Below are 17,781 nucleotides of genomic sequence, written 5' to 3' on the forward strand. Positions count from 1 at the left end.
TTATCTGAGATCATATGCAAAGAATTATTGGAAATAACCGGAGAGATTATCATATAAAAAGAATTATAGGTGACCAAAGAGTTGCCGCATCAGTATAAGATTACACAGTTACAAGGACCGTTCTGTAAAAAGTGTCGTCAGTGTCCGAAAGGGTCACCCCACTTTGAAAACATATTCACTCGACAAATAAGCTAATTATGTAACAACCAAGAGTGTTGTTGTGCTTTTTGTTGCAAGTTATTTCCTTCCAAATAGGTACATGAAAGGATGACTTCATTTTTTCAGACGATAACTCATGTGGAAATATGGTAAAGACTATATACCTCTTTCGTGAATTATGTTTAGCACTAACACTCTTTGTTTGAAACATTGTTAAGATCATCCGAGAGGATGAAAATCTAAAATCAAAACCACAGGTGCTGAAGACTCCAGATAGGATGTAACACAACGTGGAGTTATTTTTTAACAGCAAAACGAACATAGTCTAGAGAGAGAAGTCAAACTCTTTGAATGCGAGCTAAAGGAATATCGCCACCACCATCAAACCAAACGCTTGTTAGAAAACGTGTGGGTTCTATAGGATATTTTGATTTCATCTTCACCCTTGGGATATTTGTAAAGTCATGCTGAGGGTAACCTTCTCTTTCTTTCAAATTCGAGTGATAGGACACCTAGAGTTTTTGAAAATTATGTCCAGGTAAGTTCTTGCCTATGGATGTGAAGGATACCACATTCATGATTAAGAGGTTACAAGCCTCTTTTCCAAAACTCGATCAACTTGTTACTTATCCTGAGCCAAAGATCATCTGAAATGAAAGACTATTTTTTCCACCGATTGAGTCGAACTACAAATGATTTGATTCACTGAATCTCGAGGATATGTAGGCTGGGATCTTTGTTGAAAACTCAACTGCATTCCAACATCCCCCCAAATCCCTCAATTTCCTAGCTTTTCAGTTTCGTCAAAAACTCCATAAACTGAGATAGCTGGTGAATTTTTTAAAATCGTGCTTTAAATCAAGCTTAATGAACTAAAAGTAGCCTGATTTCTAAAGTAACCTGGGATATGTAGGAAACCTGATACCAAGGTCCGGCCATAACTCTATGAAACTCGTGCGAAAGCCAACCTCTTTTAGATTCGAATTTGTGGTCGGACAAAAATTAGGAACGTCAACCTCCCTTTGCCTAGGGTTACTTGCATCCACCCTACACAAAGGGAGGGGCAGTTGTTGACACCTAATTTTTTCCCTCCTCGACTAAATTTAATCCTGAGTTTCTTTAGTTTTTAATAAAATTGAACTATTTATTTCGTCCGAATAATTTTTTTTCAAAATATTTTTTGTACATAATTTTTGTCATTTTAAGTAGAGATTATATATTATCGCATTTAGTTATACGAGATTATATAATTTGATTACTTAAATATTTATTCTAAGGATTATTTTAAAATTAAATATAATGATCAAAATCTTAATTTTAATATAATTTATTATCAAAATAATTTATTTGGATAAATATGAATTTGATTTTATTAATTCGAGAAGCTCCGGATTAAAAGAAGTATTAATTCGTATCAAATTTTAATTTAATTTAGCTAATCTATTAGATTTAGTCATAATTGAAATCAAATTGGCCATAATTGCAATGCAATCCATCAGCTGATTTTTAAATTGGTCAAAATTAAATAAATATGGTAATTTAAATCCCAATTGGGGTTATATTTAAAATAACCCCAAATTTTCCAAAAAACTCTCATAAATTCTACCTAATTTCCTCCAAAAAATAATTTCAAATTGTAATACATTGTACTATTTTCCCCAACTTTGTCCTTTCTCAATTTTGAAATTCAAAAATTATACAATATTGTACAATCACCCCTCTCCCCCACCCCCCCTCCCCGCCCCCAAACCTTTTTTATTTTTTTAAATTTTAATTTTGAAATTCAAAAATTATACTATATTGTACAATTTTCTGCTACATTATCTTCCATCTCACCTGATCTTCAATTTTTAAATTTAAAAAACACCCCTAAATGAATTTTCTCCCACATTGGTGGATGACAAGAAATAAATCCTCATCCTTTCCTATAAATACTTTTCTCCCACATTGGTGGAGAAAAGAAAAAAAAAACTTCATTCTCTCCTATAAATACTACCACCACTTTGATAGAAAGGGAAGTTGAAAAGTAAAAAAAAAAAAGAGGCTAGAAAGGTGAAAAATTCTTCTAAGCAAATAGTTATTTTTATTTAGTAAAAATTTTGGTTTCATAGAATTGGTCAGCTAATCAAAATTTGAGTTGCCAGCGACGTTTTTCGATGGTGGTTGATTCTGACGAAGCTCGTAGTATCATTTTGCTGCCCCCAATAAGGTAAACACACCTTTCCTTTTTTTTTTTTAATTTTATTATCGTTTTTTTCTTCATCTTTTTATTCTTCGTAGTTCGTAGTTATAATTTTGTTTGCTGAAATTATTTATTGTAAATGGTCTTGAAGGCCATAGTACGTTGTGGTATCGATATTTTAATTATTTTCATGATTTAAAAATAAGCTAGCAATAGTTGTACGTGCCTTTTTTGACTTTATTCTTTGATTATTATAGATAAAGTTTCAATCTTTGTTTAAAAGATGTACTTATGCTTTGTTTAAAATCATTGTTGATGGATATGTTTGATTTTAGCATGTAAAGTTATTGTCTTTATGTTGAAAAGACTAGTTAATATTGATTGTTTCGCCTTTTCACCTTATTCTTTGATTATTTTGGATAAAGTTTAGATCTTTGCTTGAAAAACATACTCATGTCTTGTTTAAACTCATTGTTGGCGAATATGTTTGTTTTTAGCATGTAAAGTTGTTTTGTTTATGTTGAAAAGAATAGTTAATATTAATTTTTTTGTCTTTTGACCTTATTCTTTGATTATTTTTGATAAAGTTTCTTGAAAAACATACCCATGTTTTGTTTAAACTCATTGTTGATAGATATGTTTGTTTTTAGCATGTAAAGTTATTTTCTTTATATTGAAAACAATAGTTAATATTGTTTTGCCTTTTGACTTTATTCTTTGATTGTTATGTATAAAGTTTTTATTTTTGCTCAAAAAACGAACTCATACCTTGTATAAATTTATTGTTGACAGAAATGTTTGTTTTTGCATGTAAAGTTATTTCTTTTATGTTGGAAAAATAGTTATTATTGTTTGTTTCGCCTTAATAAAAATAGTAATTAGTTAGGTTAAGAATTTTTCATTTGCTTGCTAATTATTTTAATGGACTTCAAAATCCTCATATAAGAAATGAAGTGCTACCTTTAGTTTCCACCCAAGATGTTTATTCCACTTTTATTCGCATGTTGTCTTGTTAAAATGATGAGAAAGTTCTGACTTTTGTGGCTAAATAGAATTATTTGAATATTTTTTACTCATGCATAGTATGGTTGTTGAACGATATTTCACTTTTAGAGATGCTAAACTTTTATTCTTATTTTCTTACTCTGGATTATTATATGCACTCTTTGTGTGTGTAAAGACTTGATTCATGTCTCTCTTTTATTCATAATATCAAAAGAGAATCAGCGATATCTTTGAAATATAAACCATAGTTCATTACTCATTTTTTCATAAAATGTTGGTTGTAATTTAGATGTATGAATTTCGTTAATGTCGCCTTAATTGACATTTAAAGATTTTCTTTCTTGAAAAGTTAACCTTTATTTTCTTTTGTTATATGGATTAGTGTCTATGTTTGTTCAATTTTAGAAGTCAAGAGTACTTTTCTTATTTGCTCATCACTTTAATTTCGCAAGCTTACGTTGTTTGTTTCTCGCATTAATTCATTGAATATGGCCTTCTTCCTTTTACCTTTATTCATTCTTAATATGAACATAAGTCATGAGGCATGCAAGTGGATGTCTTTGCTTTGCATTTTATCTATTGACTCTCACTCTTGTTATACGTGTGTAAGTGTGAATATCATTGTAATTCAAAAAATGATTCTTGATATTTTCTTTTTCTTTGAAATATGTAACTATTATGCCTTGAACATATATTATTTTCTTTATCTTTTCTTTGCATGCAAAAAAAATCTTGAGTCCAAATGGACTCCTCTCCTGTTGCATTTCGTAATGGGTCAATGGGGCTTACCTCTTTGAGTCAAGCCCAAAGTTTAAACCCAAGGTCCACTACATGGCCTGTGGGTGCTAGAAGATAGACGAACAAGGAAAATGAGTCAAAACTCATTGATGAGGTTACTAAGAGACTTGAAAAGTGTTGATTTTTTTTTTATCATTGTCTTCTCTTTATTTATTCATTTAGTCATTTATTTATTCAATCATTCGGACCTCGAAGCCAAAATTGTATTTTAATATAGGTGAGGCGGATTTTGGGCCTCAAAGTCTGAAAACTAGCTTAGGACAGGTTGTGGGCTGCAAGCCCAATATTTAGATTAGGACAGGTGCAAGTGGGCCAAAAGCCCAATTAGATTAGGACGGGGTCTATTGATTTGGGCCTAATGACCTAAGTCTTTTATTTTCTCCCCTTCCCCTTTTACATGCTTTGTTATTAATTTATTTAGACTTGGTTAAAATCATTACTAAGTCGTCCAAATCTATTTTACACAATTCTTTTCCTAAAATCAATTACTTTGCAATAATTAATCTTTATTTTTGAAGTTAGTTAAAAGATATTTTCAAACAGTCCGGATAACCGCAAGTTAGCAGATACTCTTGGTGCCTTAACAACCTTCCAAGAGTTTTAATAGGAACCGCTTACTCAGAATCTTCAAACTTAAATGATTTTTTTTGTTTTGGATCATTTAAGTAACTTTCAAAGGTTTTCCTAATTCCTTTTCAAATAAATTAAGTGGTAACTCACAAGCTAACCCTTGACTGGTACCTGTTGTGAGCACTGAATAATAATAACACTGTAATAACAATATATCTGAAATAAATGCAGAAGTTAGGTTGTAAACCCCATAAGGTTCATAACTGAAAACCAATACTAAATACTGAAACATCTGTCTGAATACTCTAGTCTGAAAGCCTCTAACTGTCTGAATGCAGAGTTGATGGGACAAGCCCCCAACTAAGTCCGATTACTGAACTACTGATAAACTGAAATACTGAATCAATAATCATGTCCTCAAAACTATGAGGACTCACCACTAAATCTGCTGCTAAAAGGTTTGGGCTGCTAAGTACAGTCAGGAGCCCGTGCGTCTGAACCTATGATTAAAACATCATAGCCCAAAATAAAAGTATGCTTTAGCACTTTGAATATATTGGTATGCTAAATGAGGTAGACTGATATGCATGGGTTCTTATGCATGAACAATAACTGACTGAGTAACATGAACATAACTAAATAAGAGTACATGCATGAATACATAAATTGTAACTGAGATCATGTTAACACTGGTTACTGAGTTCTGAGTACTGATTTACCCATACTGTAATACTGATAGCTGAGTGACTGTTTCTGACTGTCCCGATTGATAGCTGGATGACTGTTTCTGACTGTCCTAATTGATAACTAGATGACTATTTCTGACAGTCCTGACTTTATAAAACTGAACTGAGTTTTATACTGAGCTAGGTGACTGTGTCTGATAGTTTTGTATCTATAGAACTAAACTGAGTTCTATACTAAGACTGAAACTGAAACTTTGGGAGGTAATTATCTAACCGACATGCCCTTTTCTGAATAGATCGGGGTCCAACCAGAAACCCCAGTTAGAAGGGTGTCACTACCATGCCACGAATAAAGACAAATTGTGAGTCAACCTCTCTGACAGAAAGTTCTTTCGTCAACCCTCGCTGGCAGGAAAAATTGTATGAGAGGTAACAATCCTTGTCTAGCAGAAGATATCTCAACCTACACTGGTTATGTAGTTGTGTAATGCAAGGATTGCTACTAAGCGTCAAATCCTTTGCTTGTAGAAATGCCCCCATCCCTCGGTTCGCTTGGTGCTGAATCCTATTCTCAACTGAATAGACACTGGACTTATCTCTAGACTGTACTAGGCTTGTCTAAAATGTTAATGATCATTCTATCTAACTGAATTGTACTAAGTTCACTGAATTCTGCTAACTGACGGAGTACTACTGAATTCTGTTAACTGATTGAATACTACTGAGTTCTGTTAACTGACTGAGTTTACTGAGGTCTGAACTGAATACTAAACTAAAACTATAACTGATTACAGAGTACTACTGTTTGTGACACAACTGAGACTTTTCTGTAACTACTGTAACTCTAGGTAAATAACTAGATTTTTGGGTATTAAATACCCCCAGAACTCGATAGCATGAAAAGTAAATCATAACATTAACTTGAAAAGCATAACCATGTGCACTTGTTCATAACTCATTCATAGAGAAATTTTATTAAACATTTGTAAGATATAACTTACATATAAGCTAGCCTGACATGATTTTCCCCTTTTTGTTCACATGAGCAATTTATCAAACACTTGGGGAACACAAACTATACACATGATAGTAAACAATATGTAGACATCACAACTTCAATTCTCAATTCACAAATCCAAGGGATTTGACATGAATTTACATGTTTCAACACACATGATAATCAATTCCACATGAAACTTGTAATAAATCATGAATTAGAAACCCAATTAATATTATAATTATAATCATGAATACACTTTAAATCCAATCATAGAAATCATGTTATCAATCTACTTGAATTTTAAAAGAGTTTCTTATAGAAATCATGTTATCAGTCTACTTGAATTTTAAAAGAGTTTCTTGAACTCTAAGGGTGGAAGGAATTTGGACCACCATATTTCAAACAGTACAAGGAGGTTCATACATCAAATCATTTGTCAAATTATGTAAAGGTTCTTGTTTTCAGTTTTCAACAAACATATGGTGGCTATGAAATTTATGAAAAAACATGCAAGAATCTTAATAAATATCTTTAACAATTAACACCAACTATAGTACCCCCTCTTCACATGCAAAATTACAATCAATTTCTTAACAACCGTAAAGGCATTTGTAGCATACTTCACAAAATTCATTCAAATACATCATGACTTACTAAAACAAGAAATCTTTAACAAGAGAGAGGTTTTCGATGATTAATGCTCTCAATTCAATATTTAAATTAATCAAGTGCATGCATATATGCATATATATATATATATATATATATAGACACACACACACACACACTTAAATATGGTTAAAATTCAAAGTTGGGGGAAAGACCTCAAAACCAAATCAATGATGCCATTAAAGAATCCATAAAACAAAATCACAATGTAAATTCCAAAATCCTTTCAAGAATTCATGACTTCACAATGTTTAAAAGTTGTTGAAACAATTTCCTTATGCCCATGTTGTTTTAGGAAAAATCCTATGTACCTCAGATATCATAGTTAGAAGAATGGATTCCAAATCTTGATTTGTTTTCTTGAAATTCTTGATCCAAGAGATAAGTTCTTGATCTTTGGGGAAGGATTTAGGGTTTGATTTTTGTGAGGAAGAGCAATTTTTTGATGATTTGAGCCCTCAATACTCATTAATTTCGTGTTATGTAGAGTTATGACAAGGTAAAAAGACTAAATTACCCTCCCCAAGGCCGGTTTAATTAAAAGGATTTGTGAACTGGGCATCGACACGTTACCCAACGCGACGCATCAAGGTCGTTTCGATCCACTGCTTCATCGATATTTCGTGTCGATTCACTGCTTCACCAACCTAATACTCGACGCGGTGCATCCACTTCGCGTCGGGCCACTATTTTCAATATCCAAACACCTCTCTAACAATGTCCAAAAAATCTAAAACTTCTCCGAGACATCCCCTTCACTTCCCCGAACATGAATCAATTCAAAAATTCATACCTGTAGGTTGGAAAAATCAGCTTAAGAACCACCTAAGTTTAGGAGCTTAAAATATGACTAAGTCCTTTTGATACTTAGGAAATTTTTCAGGTGATAATCCCTTTAAGTATGCTACATAGCAAGGTATTAGATCGAGGATATCATGGGGTGTTACATTATCCCTCCCTTGGGATCATTCATCCCCGAATAATGGATCGAAACACATAAAAGCATGATTTTCAAGAATATTTAAGTCATTATCAATAGTCTAAAAAAGAATTGGGTAGCTGATCCGCATATCATCTTCTGATTCCCAAGTGGCTTCCTTAGCCTTTTGATTTCTCCAACGTAGCTTAACCGAAGCTACTTCCCTACTCCTTAGCTTTCAAACTTGGTGGTCCAAGATAGCAGTAGGTTCTTCCTCATATGATAACGAGTCTGTCACCTTGATCTCCTCTATAGGCAACACTAGGGAATGATATCCAATGTACTTTTTCAACATGGACACATGGAATACTAGAAAAATGGAACCCAGACTTGCAGGCAATTTTAACTCATAGGCTACCCCACCTATCCTTCTTACAATATGATATGGTCCTATATAGCGATGAATCAACTTCCCTTTATTCCCGAATTGAATGACTCCCTTCATAGGCGAGACCTTTAGAAACACCCAGTCAATAACCTCAAATTCCAACTCCCTTCTTCTAACATCAACGTAGGATTTCTGGCGACTCTGAGCTATCTTGAGTCTTTCTCTAATGATTTTCACCTTCTCCATTGCCTGATGAACAAGATTTGGTTCAAATAACTGCGTTTCACCCACTTCATACCATTCGATCAGTGATCTACACCTTCTCCCATAAAGTGCTTCAAAAAAGGCCATCTTAATTCTAGCTTGGTAACTATTATTGTAGGCGAACTCTATCAATGGAAAATGATCTACCCAACTAACTTTGAAATAAATTACACAAGCCCTCAACATATCCTCCAGGGTCTAAATGGTGTGTTTAGCTTGCCCGTCGATTTGAGGGTGGAATGTTGTACTTAAGTTTATTTCGGTACCTAAACCCCTCTGAAAGGATCACCAGAACTATGAAGAGAATTGCATACCTCAATCGGATATAATGGATACAGGTGCCTCATATAAAAGAACTATTTCCTCAATGTATAGCTTGGCGTAATCATCAACCGAATAGTTAGTCCTCACCGACAGAAAGTGGGGTGACTTAGTTAGCCGATCTACAATTACCCAAATGGAATCACATTGGTTGCGGGACCTTGGAATCCATGTGATGAAATCTATGTTGACCATATCCCACTTCCACATAGGTAAAGCTATCTCTTGGGAAGCATCGCCTGATCTCAAATGTTTCACTTTAACTTGCTGGCAATTCAAACATTTGGAAACGAAATCAGCCACATCACGCTTTATGTTATTCTACCAATATATTGCTTTAAGATTATGGTACATTTTTGTAGAGCCTGGATGAACAACATACCTCAGAGTGTAAGCCTCATCGAGGATTCTCTCTCGCAACCCATCTATACTTGGTACACACAGCCTGCCTTGGTACCTCAAAATACCATCACCACCAATGTCAAAAGACATTACCTTCTGTTGACCCACATCTTTCTTGATCTACATTAAGATGGAGTCTTCAACCTACTTTTTTTTCACTTCAACACAACTACTCCTCCATCTTCGGAATCCAGGAGTCGCACCCCTATATTGGCTCGCTGATGAATATCCTATACCATCTCACTTTTTCCTTTCTCAATATGAGAAAGACTGCCCATAGATAATCTGCTAAGGGCATCGACCACTACATTCGCCTTGCCCGGATGATAGTGCAAGCTCATGCCATAATCTATTAATAGTTCTAACCAACGCCTTTGCCTAAGATTCAACTCTTTCTGTGAAAAGACATACTGCAAACTTTTATGGTCAGTGAAAATATCAACATGTACTCCATACAGATAATGCCGCCAGATTTTAAGTGCAAACACCACAACCACTAACTCCAAGTCATGGGTGGGGTAATTTCGCTCGTTGTTGACACCCAATTTTGACCTCCCGATATTACATTTAGGTTGCTATTTTGGCAAAATTATTAATTTTTAAATGTTAGTATTTTTTCACATTTTTCTTGCATCAAACAGGTTTTCGACATATAGCATTCATAATTTAGAAAATGAATAAATTATTATCTTTTAGAATCATTTTTTATAATTTTTGACATTTTTTATAATTTTATTAATTAAATTATTTTCACGTAATTATGCACACTCACAATTTTACAAATATATTGTCTAGTTTTGCATTATTTAATACTATTTATTGATATTACTATTTATTGACATTGTTATTATATATATTACTATTATTTATTATTTATCATTTATTATTATAATTTATTGTTTAATTATTATTTTGTTTTCATTATTATTATTTATCTTTTATTATTTTATTATTATTTATTATTATTTAATGTTGTTATTTATTATTTAATTACTATTATCATATATTACTATTCCTACTAAAATTTAGATAACAGCCTAAATTAAAGTCAGTTTGCCTAATTTTATTTACATTATAGCCTAATCTTTACCCAATTCATTACAAATGTAGCCAATTACTTGCCCAATCCAATTCATTTAATTTCTAACCAATTTTCAAGCTTTAAATCTCAACCATCGATCTAATCTGATCTGATGGCTGAGATTAAATCCTCATTTCTTTCCTTTTAAGACCCAAAACCCTAAACCTAACCCATTCTCAACCAAACCTTCCGCCTCCTTCAAGCTTCTCTCTCCCACCTCTCTCTCTCTCCCTCTCCGTCCTCTCCCCTCCGAAGCCATCGCCAACAGCCGCTCCGGCGCCACCAAATGGCACCTCCTTTTCTTTCTCCATTTCTCCGTCCGGCGAACCCATCGCCACCACACACCGCCGCCATCCGCCATCAATGGCAACAACAAAAACACCAGCCTCCGTCAACGCCACTGCCCGTTTTAAACTTTACCAAGTCACGCCGTCCAGGTTTGCTTTCTTGGTTTAATTATACTTTTCTACTCCGTCTCTTATTTGACATCATCTGTGATTCGAAATTGACGAAACTTACTTGAGTAATTTCCTTTTTGTGACTTGAGTTCACTAATCTGCATAAATTATATGAACCTTGCTGATTTTCTACTTGTATTCTTATGCTGCGAAGATTATTGCAATCTCATTTGACTTAACCCGATTTAATTCTTGGCGATGGTGTTGTGTTAGCCACGAAAGTACAGATTTTTGATTGATAAATTGTGTGACAGTTTGTCTAACCTTTTTGGGGACCGACTTACGGTAATCACGGTGACTGAACGAGAAATTCGTATGAGCTTATCTGTCTCGGTTTGCATATTTGGGAGATGTTGACTATTTTATGCTAATTGATTGAACTACTGAATTGAGTATTATTCATTCCAAAATTGAGTGCTATGACTAAATCTTTTTCTGTCTGTCTTTTTAAAGTGTTTAAAAAATTCCTCAGTACTTGATGATAACTATAACATGTTAAAAGAATTTTTACCTTACGTTTGGCAGGTACAACCTTGGTAATTATTTATTTGTGATAGAGAATATGTATACTGAATTTACATTGTGGCTTATTTATTTATGATAGAGAATATGTATACTGGTAAGTCACTAATCGACGCATGATTTTCCTATTCCACAATAGTTGTGATAGCAAAATATAGAAAGCATGTCTACAGTGACTTATTTGAAACAATGACGCTGTGCTTGCTTACTATGTCGTTGATTCCTATGTCGGTGTTTCCTTTGTGCCTCTGTTTAGTACAACGTGTTGGTATATCCTTTTGTGCTTGCCATGTTATTTTGTTATGTTTAACAGGTTCGAAAATCGGAGAGTCGACGGGACATTAATTAAACTATGTATTCTTGATAGTTATTTATTTTTCTTCTTAGTTTCGTATTTTTGGTTTGTAATATTATTGTAAAGATATTATTATTGATGTAATAATGATTTGGGGACTGCTTCAGTGGCGGGGATTTACATGCTCTGTGAACGGCGCAAATATTAGGATTTATTAACATACGAATCGTTTAGACACTTATCCTATGGTTTATTAATTATTTTTAATCGAATTAAATCGACACATCCCATTGACATTAAGCATATTAATTTGACATCAAGCATGCTAGCATATTTTTGCGTGTTAAGCATATTAACTTGATTATAAGCATGTTTTAAACAAGTTAATGTATCGTTGGCATGATTATATTTTGGCCTATTCATATACTCCTAGCATGCTAAGCATTTAGTGTCATGCGTTTTGTTGAAAATAAGATTTTAGGCATGTTAGTATTCTCGAGTATGTTAATTAATGATTCGCATGTTAAAGCATTTTGGACATGTTAATATTAAATTCTAGCATGTTTAAATCGAACTTCTGCGCCTAAATCAATTTTCATTAACTTAGATTAAGTTCCAGCATGTGTAAGTCAATTTTTGGTGGTCTTTGCATCAATTTCAGCCACTTTTAAGTAATTTTCAGCATCTTTAATTCCAGCACCTAGATTAACTTTAAGTATGTCTGAATCAAGTTCTTGCATGTCCATCACTTTAGCATGTTAATAGCGGTTAGAACATTAAAATTCTGTGCACTTCTTTCTAAGCTTTTGCATGCTATTGCCCGCTGTGTTAAAATTACAGCATGTTTAAACTGTAGTATGACAATACAATTTCCTGCACATTAACGTGCTATGCTGCATGATGTTTGTTAAATTTCAACCTATCTAAACTGTGGTTTTGCATTTTTCGAGTCAATATCTGCATATTAAATAATTTCAACAGTACTAGAATCTGTTTTAGCATAATCTCAGCATATTAAATCTGTTTCAGCCTGCTTAAAACGAATTTCAGCATGTTTAATTGATATTTCTGTACTAGTAGTTTAAATGTCTGTATAGAGCATGTTAAATATTTTTAGGCTTCTTAACATGTCATGGCATTACATTTTTTACACAATTACCACACTTCTGACACCTCTCATATGCACACATAATGTTGTTGCGTACAAGAATCACTCTTTTATCATGAATCGTTGATCATTTAGACCCCATGCCTATAGGTTAATGACGTAATAAATAATTACTTGCCTTGCATGTTAATCATGTTAATAAACGTTAATTAATGAAGAGGCTAACTTGAAACTATTACGTGCTACTTCTTGTCTAATATGTTCGTGATTTGAGTCCTAGGCAACATAGTTTTGTTTTAGTCTAGAACACAAATCCAAAATAGCAAAGTCAATAGCCTCTTGGACGATAGTTGGGACGTTAAATATTACTAAAAGCGTCAGTCTTATCCTTGTCATAGAACAACTTTAGACATGGTATTCAGCCTAGGTGGGGTGGGATGGGTAGCTCCACTCGGAAATGATGATCCAAACATATATTAACGGCGAGGCTAATGACAATTTACTTGTCTACGAGTTTGACCTTTAGGTCGAATGATGATCAAACAAGTTAGGGCTGATCCGAATAAAATCAAAATATTTCTTTTCTCAACTTGAACGATTTCTTTTATTTACTTTACATGCTTCTAATTTGGGGTAGTTAATTTTAAAAGCTGTCCCTTTTTTATTACTAATTTTGTCTTTCTTTCTCCTCGCTTATCTTATGTCTATGTTTTTATTTATTTTATCATTTAGCTGATCGACGATTAGAAATAACAAAATAATGTGTGCTTGACTATTAATTACTTTATCACATAGCTAGACATTAGTTTAATTATGAAAAAGAGACACTTTATTTGATCACATAGAATCCCCACGTAAAGTATGAAATCGGTCGGGAACCACCTTTGTGGACCTCAAAAGGTGCCTAATACCTTCCTTTTGAGGTAATTTGAACCCTTACCCGAACTCTGGTGAACTAAGACATAACAATAAAATAGGTTTGTAGTATCTTAGACCGGTGCCTTAACGCACCCTAATACGTTAGGTGGCGACTCTCATACCCTTCCTTAATGCAATCTCGAAGAGGGTTTGTGAAGTTGAATTCCTTCTTCCGCGAAGAAAACGGGGAGCAACACTCGTGCACTTTCAATTGCCTTGATGCATAAGCTACAACCTTACCACATTGCATAAGTACACACCCAAGTCCTACTTAAGACGTATCACAATACACCACAAACCCCTCTGGACCCTCGGGAAAATTCAAAACAGGTGCACTAGTCAACTTGTCTTTCCACTTCTCAAAATTATTCTCACAGGAGTTGGATCATACAAATTTCACCTTTTTCTTTGTCAACCTAGTAAGTGGAGCAGCTATGGAAGAAAAAATCACTATGAATTTTCTGTAATACCCTGCCAAACCTAAAAAGCTCTGAATGTCTGTTGGAGTCATGGGTCAGGGTCATTTACTTACTGCCTCAATCTTTTGGGGATCAGCCTTAATTCCCTCACTAGATATAATATATCCCTAGAAAGCAATAACATCAAGCCAGAATTCACACTTGAAAAATTTTACATACAATCTATGATCTTTGAGGGTCTGAAGAATAATTCAGGGATGATTGGCATGATCCTCCTCACTCTTAGAATAAATCAAGATGTCGTCAATGAAATCTATGACAAATAGATCTAGGAATTGACGGAACACCCTATTCATTAGATCCATGAAAGCTGCAGGGGTGTTAGTCAATCTGAAAGACATGATTAAGAATTCATAATGGCCATATCGGGTCCAAAAAGTTATTTGGGAATATCAGCCTCCCTAACCTTCAACTGATGATACCCCAAACAAAGGTCTATCTTTGAAAAACACTTAGCATCCTAAAGTTGGTCAAAGGGATCATCAATTCTAGGAATAGGGTACTTGTTTTTTTACAGTAACCTTATTTAACTAATGGTAATATATACATATTTAGAGGGAACCATCTTTCTAATGCACAAAGAGTATAGGTGCACCCCAGGGAGAAACACTAGGACGGATAAAGCCTTTGTCAAAAAAATCTATTAGCTATTTTTTCAACTCCTTTAATTCTGCACGAGCCATTCTATAGGGTGGAATAATGATGGAACGGGTATATGGCAATAAATCAATACCAAAAGCTATCTCCCTATCAGGTGGTATCCCTGGGAGATCATCAATAAAAACTTCTGGGAACTCATTAACCACAGGGACAGACTAAAGAGAAGGACTTTTATTATTAGAATCTTTCACGTGAATAAGATGATTGTAAGACCCCACAAAGTTTCCTCGTCGTTAAAGCCTTCAAAACAAGTCAAAAGAAGCTTAAAACTTAGAATTCTACCTAAGTATTCCACACTTAGTTTATTTTTGAACCTTCAATTTTTGTTGAATTATTTTGCAACCTTCTCGACCTTCGTTTCTTGATTTTTTTATTGCGTTGCAATGGGGCAGGTCAAGAGTACGTCTCTGGTGAGTTTCGAAATTTTTAGACGAGCATAAGGTCGTGTTTGGGTTGGAAAAATAGTAGCAAAAGGCGATAGTGGGGCATCTTCTGGGGTACTCTCCCGCTCTAAGCGGGGTGCCGCCCAGGGTACTCTAGTGCTTTAGGCAGGGTGCCGCCCTGTAGATCACGCCAGGTCAAATTTCAGCTTCTTTCTCTGACTCATTAAGGGTAATGTGGTATTTTTCCAACCCTTTATCATCTCTAACACGGGATTAAATCCCTAAGACACCAAAATAAAATTATTTTCATCAAATTCTCTGAAGAACTCTAACTAGGGTTTCAACCTAAAAACCCAAATATCTCAAGATTCAACCGTAAATTTTCATTAATTTTTCAAGATTTGGATTCTCCTTTCCGAAGGCTATAAAAAGCACCCAACAATTTCAAGAATAACAATCTGAAACTAAGAGTTCATTCAAAGATTCAAATTTTACGGTATGTGCAATTTAAACAAGAATACTCTTTCGTTCTTGTGCCCAAAAGTTTTAGTTTTCTTAAAGATTTTTCATATTTTCAAGTTGAATTATGCTTAATTTGTTATGTTTCAAGTTATGGAATTCTGAAATTGTTTAAGCCTTGAATTTCATGAGTATCTTGTTTAATTATGGTTTGAGTTGTGAATTTACGTTATAAGTTACATATTCCTATATTGATAATATATTTTTGAGAATACATTATTGATATCTTTAAAAGAGTTACAAGAAGTGTACTTACATCTCCATGTTGTGAGATTTTAAAGCTTTGATGATAAGTCTATCAAGATTTCAAGAAAAGAATTGAGATTCGATCTTAAGCTAAGAAAGAAATCCACATGTTGATTTAATATAAGGGGAAACATATTGGCTTCCATGACATATTGTTGAATTGTTTAAGGTGGATTTTCTTTAAAGTTCTGAGCTAAGTAAGGGAGTAGTATTTAGTACCGAGTTGGGCCTGATTCCGAGGTTTCATACCCCTGAACTATGTGCCTCCGTAGGTTTTTGATTTACCCTAAGTGGGTTAAGCTAGTGATCACTAAAAGTTAAGGTTCTACTCTGATACCAAGGATAGAACAACTCTCCCCAACACGCGCCATACGTTGGACTCCAAGTAGCTCAAATGGTTTGTCGGTTTGAAGAAACTCTCGAGTCCCAAGTGTCCCAAGTTTTCTAGAGTCTCAAGTCGTAAAGTTCCTAAAGTCCTAAGTTCTTGAGTTTTAAAGAAGTTGTACCCTCCCAAGGCTAAAAGCATGAGTTTTAAAGTATAAATATTTCGAAAGCTATGATCCTAAGATTCTTAAGATTTTCAAATGTCATGATGTTCAAGTCTTAAAGAAGTTACTTGTTCTCATAAGTTTAAAGCATATGTCCTGAAATTTGATATTTTAAGATTTTATCTAATTTACAAATTTGAGAGTAAAGAAAGAATGCCGATTTAGAATAAAGTGAAATGACCCACGCGATTTACATTATATGTTTCCTATTCATGGTTTAGGAGAATTTTATTCAAGCTACGTGAGTCATCTATTATAGCACGCATATTTTCTATAAAGAATTATGATGTTAATTATTTGATTGCATACACCCCCATATACTTTGTACATTCCCAAGGTACTGATCCACATACTTGTCTGTGTGCTACATTTTCTCGTAATGCAGGTTCAGGTGCCCAGTCCCAGCCTCGTCAGTGATTCTCGAGTGTCTTTATCTACATCTCCACAGCGATGAGTCCTCATGGTTCGAGGACCGGTTATCCTCAGATATTTAATTTATCTAGTAGTTGTTCATTTATTTCCAGTTAAGTATGAGTCAGTTGGGGACTTGTCCCAATGGATTCTTGTTCTTGAGTATTAGAGGCTTTGCCAAACTAGTGATCAGATTGTTAGTAAGTTGAGACTTCCAGTATTTTGACTATTTGGACAAAGTATTTTCATCGTATTTCTTATGATTTGATATAACCGTACCCGTTATTTGTCTATTTCATCTTTAAGTAAGATATTATGTGAAGTAGCAGGCTCAAAGGGTTAGCTTGGGGCTACTTGTAGCCTTAAGCACCGTGTGACGCTTCGGGACCCATTTTTGGGGGAAAGACCTCAAGAACAAATCAATGATGCCATAAAAGAATCCATAAAACAAAATCATCATGTAAATTCGAAAACCCTTTCAAGAACTCATGACTTCACAATGTTTAAATGTTGTTGAAACAATTTTCTTTTGCCCATGTAGTTTTAGGAAAAACCCTGCGTACCTCAGATTTTGTAGTTAGAAGAATGGAATCAAAATTTTGATTCGTTTTCTTAAAATTCTTGATCCTAGAGATGAGTTCTTGATCTTTGGGGAAGGATTTAGGGTTTGATTTTTGTGAGGAAGAGTAGTTTCCTGAGGATATGAGCCCTCAACACTCATTAATTTCGTGTTATGACAAGGTAGTAAGACTAAATTTCCCTCCCCAAGGCTGGTTCAATTAAAAAGATT

At 34.1% G+C, this 17,781-nt stretch overlaps 1 protein-coding gene across 1 annotated transcript; it reads left to right on the plus strand.

Annotated features, from left to right (window-relative positions):
* The first annotated feature begins 2,315 nt into the window (after nucleotides 1–2,315).
* On the plus strand, nucleotides 2,316–17,282 carry LOC107841103 (pectinesterase inhibitor 10-like). Its single transcript, XM_047396385.1, has 3 exons — nucleotides 2,316–2,368; nucleotides 10,594–10,881; nucleotides 16,966–17,282. Exons 1-3 carry the CDS (start codon nucleotides 2,316–2,318, stop codon nucleotides 17,072–17,074), a joined length of 450 nt encoding a protein of 149 aa, XP_047252341.1. The 3' UTR covers nucleotides 17,075–17,282.
* Nucleotides 17,283–17,781: the final 499 nt, after the last annotated feature.

The sequence above is a fragment of the Capsicum annuum genome, chromosome 9 (assembly GCF_002878395.1).
Source record: "Capsicum annuum cultivar UCD-10X-F1 chromosome 9, UCD10Xv1.1, whole genome shotgun sequence".
NCBI lineage: Eukaryota > Viridiplantae > Streptophyta > Magnoliopsida > Solanales > Solanaceae > Capsicum > Capsicum annuum.

What these genes read in the sequence shown, in the direction of transcription:
- LOC107841103 (XM_047396385.1), top strand. Translation starts at nt 2,316, where the DNA reads ATGGTGGTTGATTCTGACGAAGCTCGTAGTATCATTTTGCTGCCCCCA. An exon ending in ATTTTGCTGCCCCCAATAAG is followed by an intron (nt 2,369 to 10,593) that starts GTAAACACACCT and finishes TTTCCTTTTAAG; the next exon opens with ACCCAAAACCCTAAACCTAA. An exon ending in TACCAAGTCACGCCGTCCAG is followed by an intron (nt 10,882 to 16,965) that starts GTTTGCTTTCTT and finishes CTCGTAATGCAG; the next exon opens with GTTCAGGTGCCCAGTCCCAG.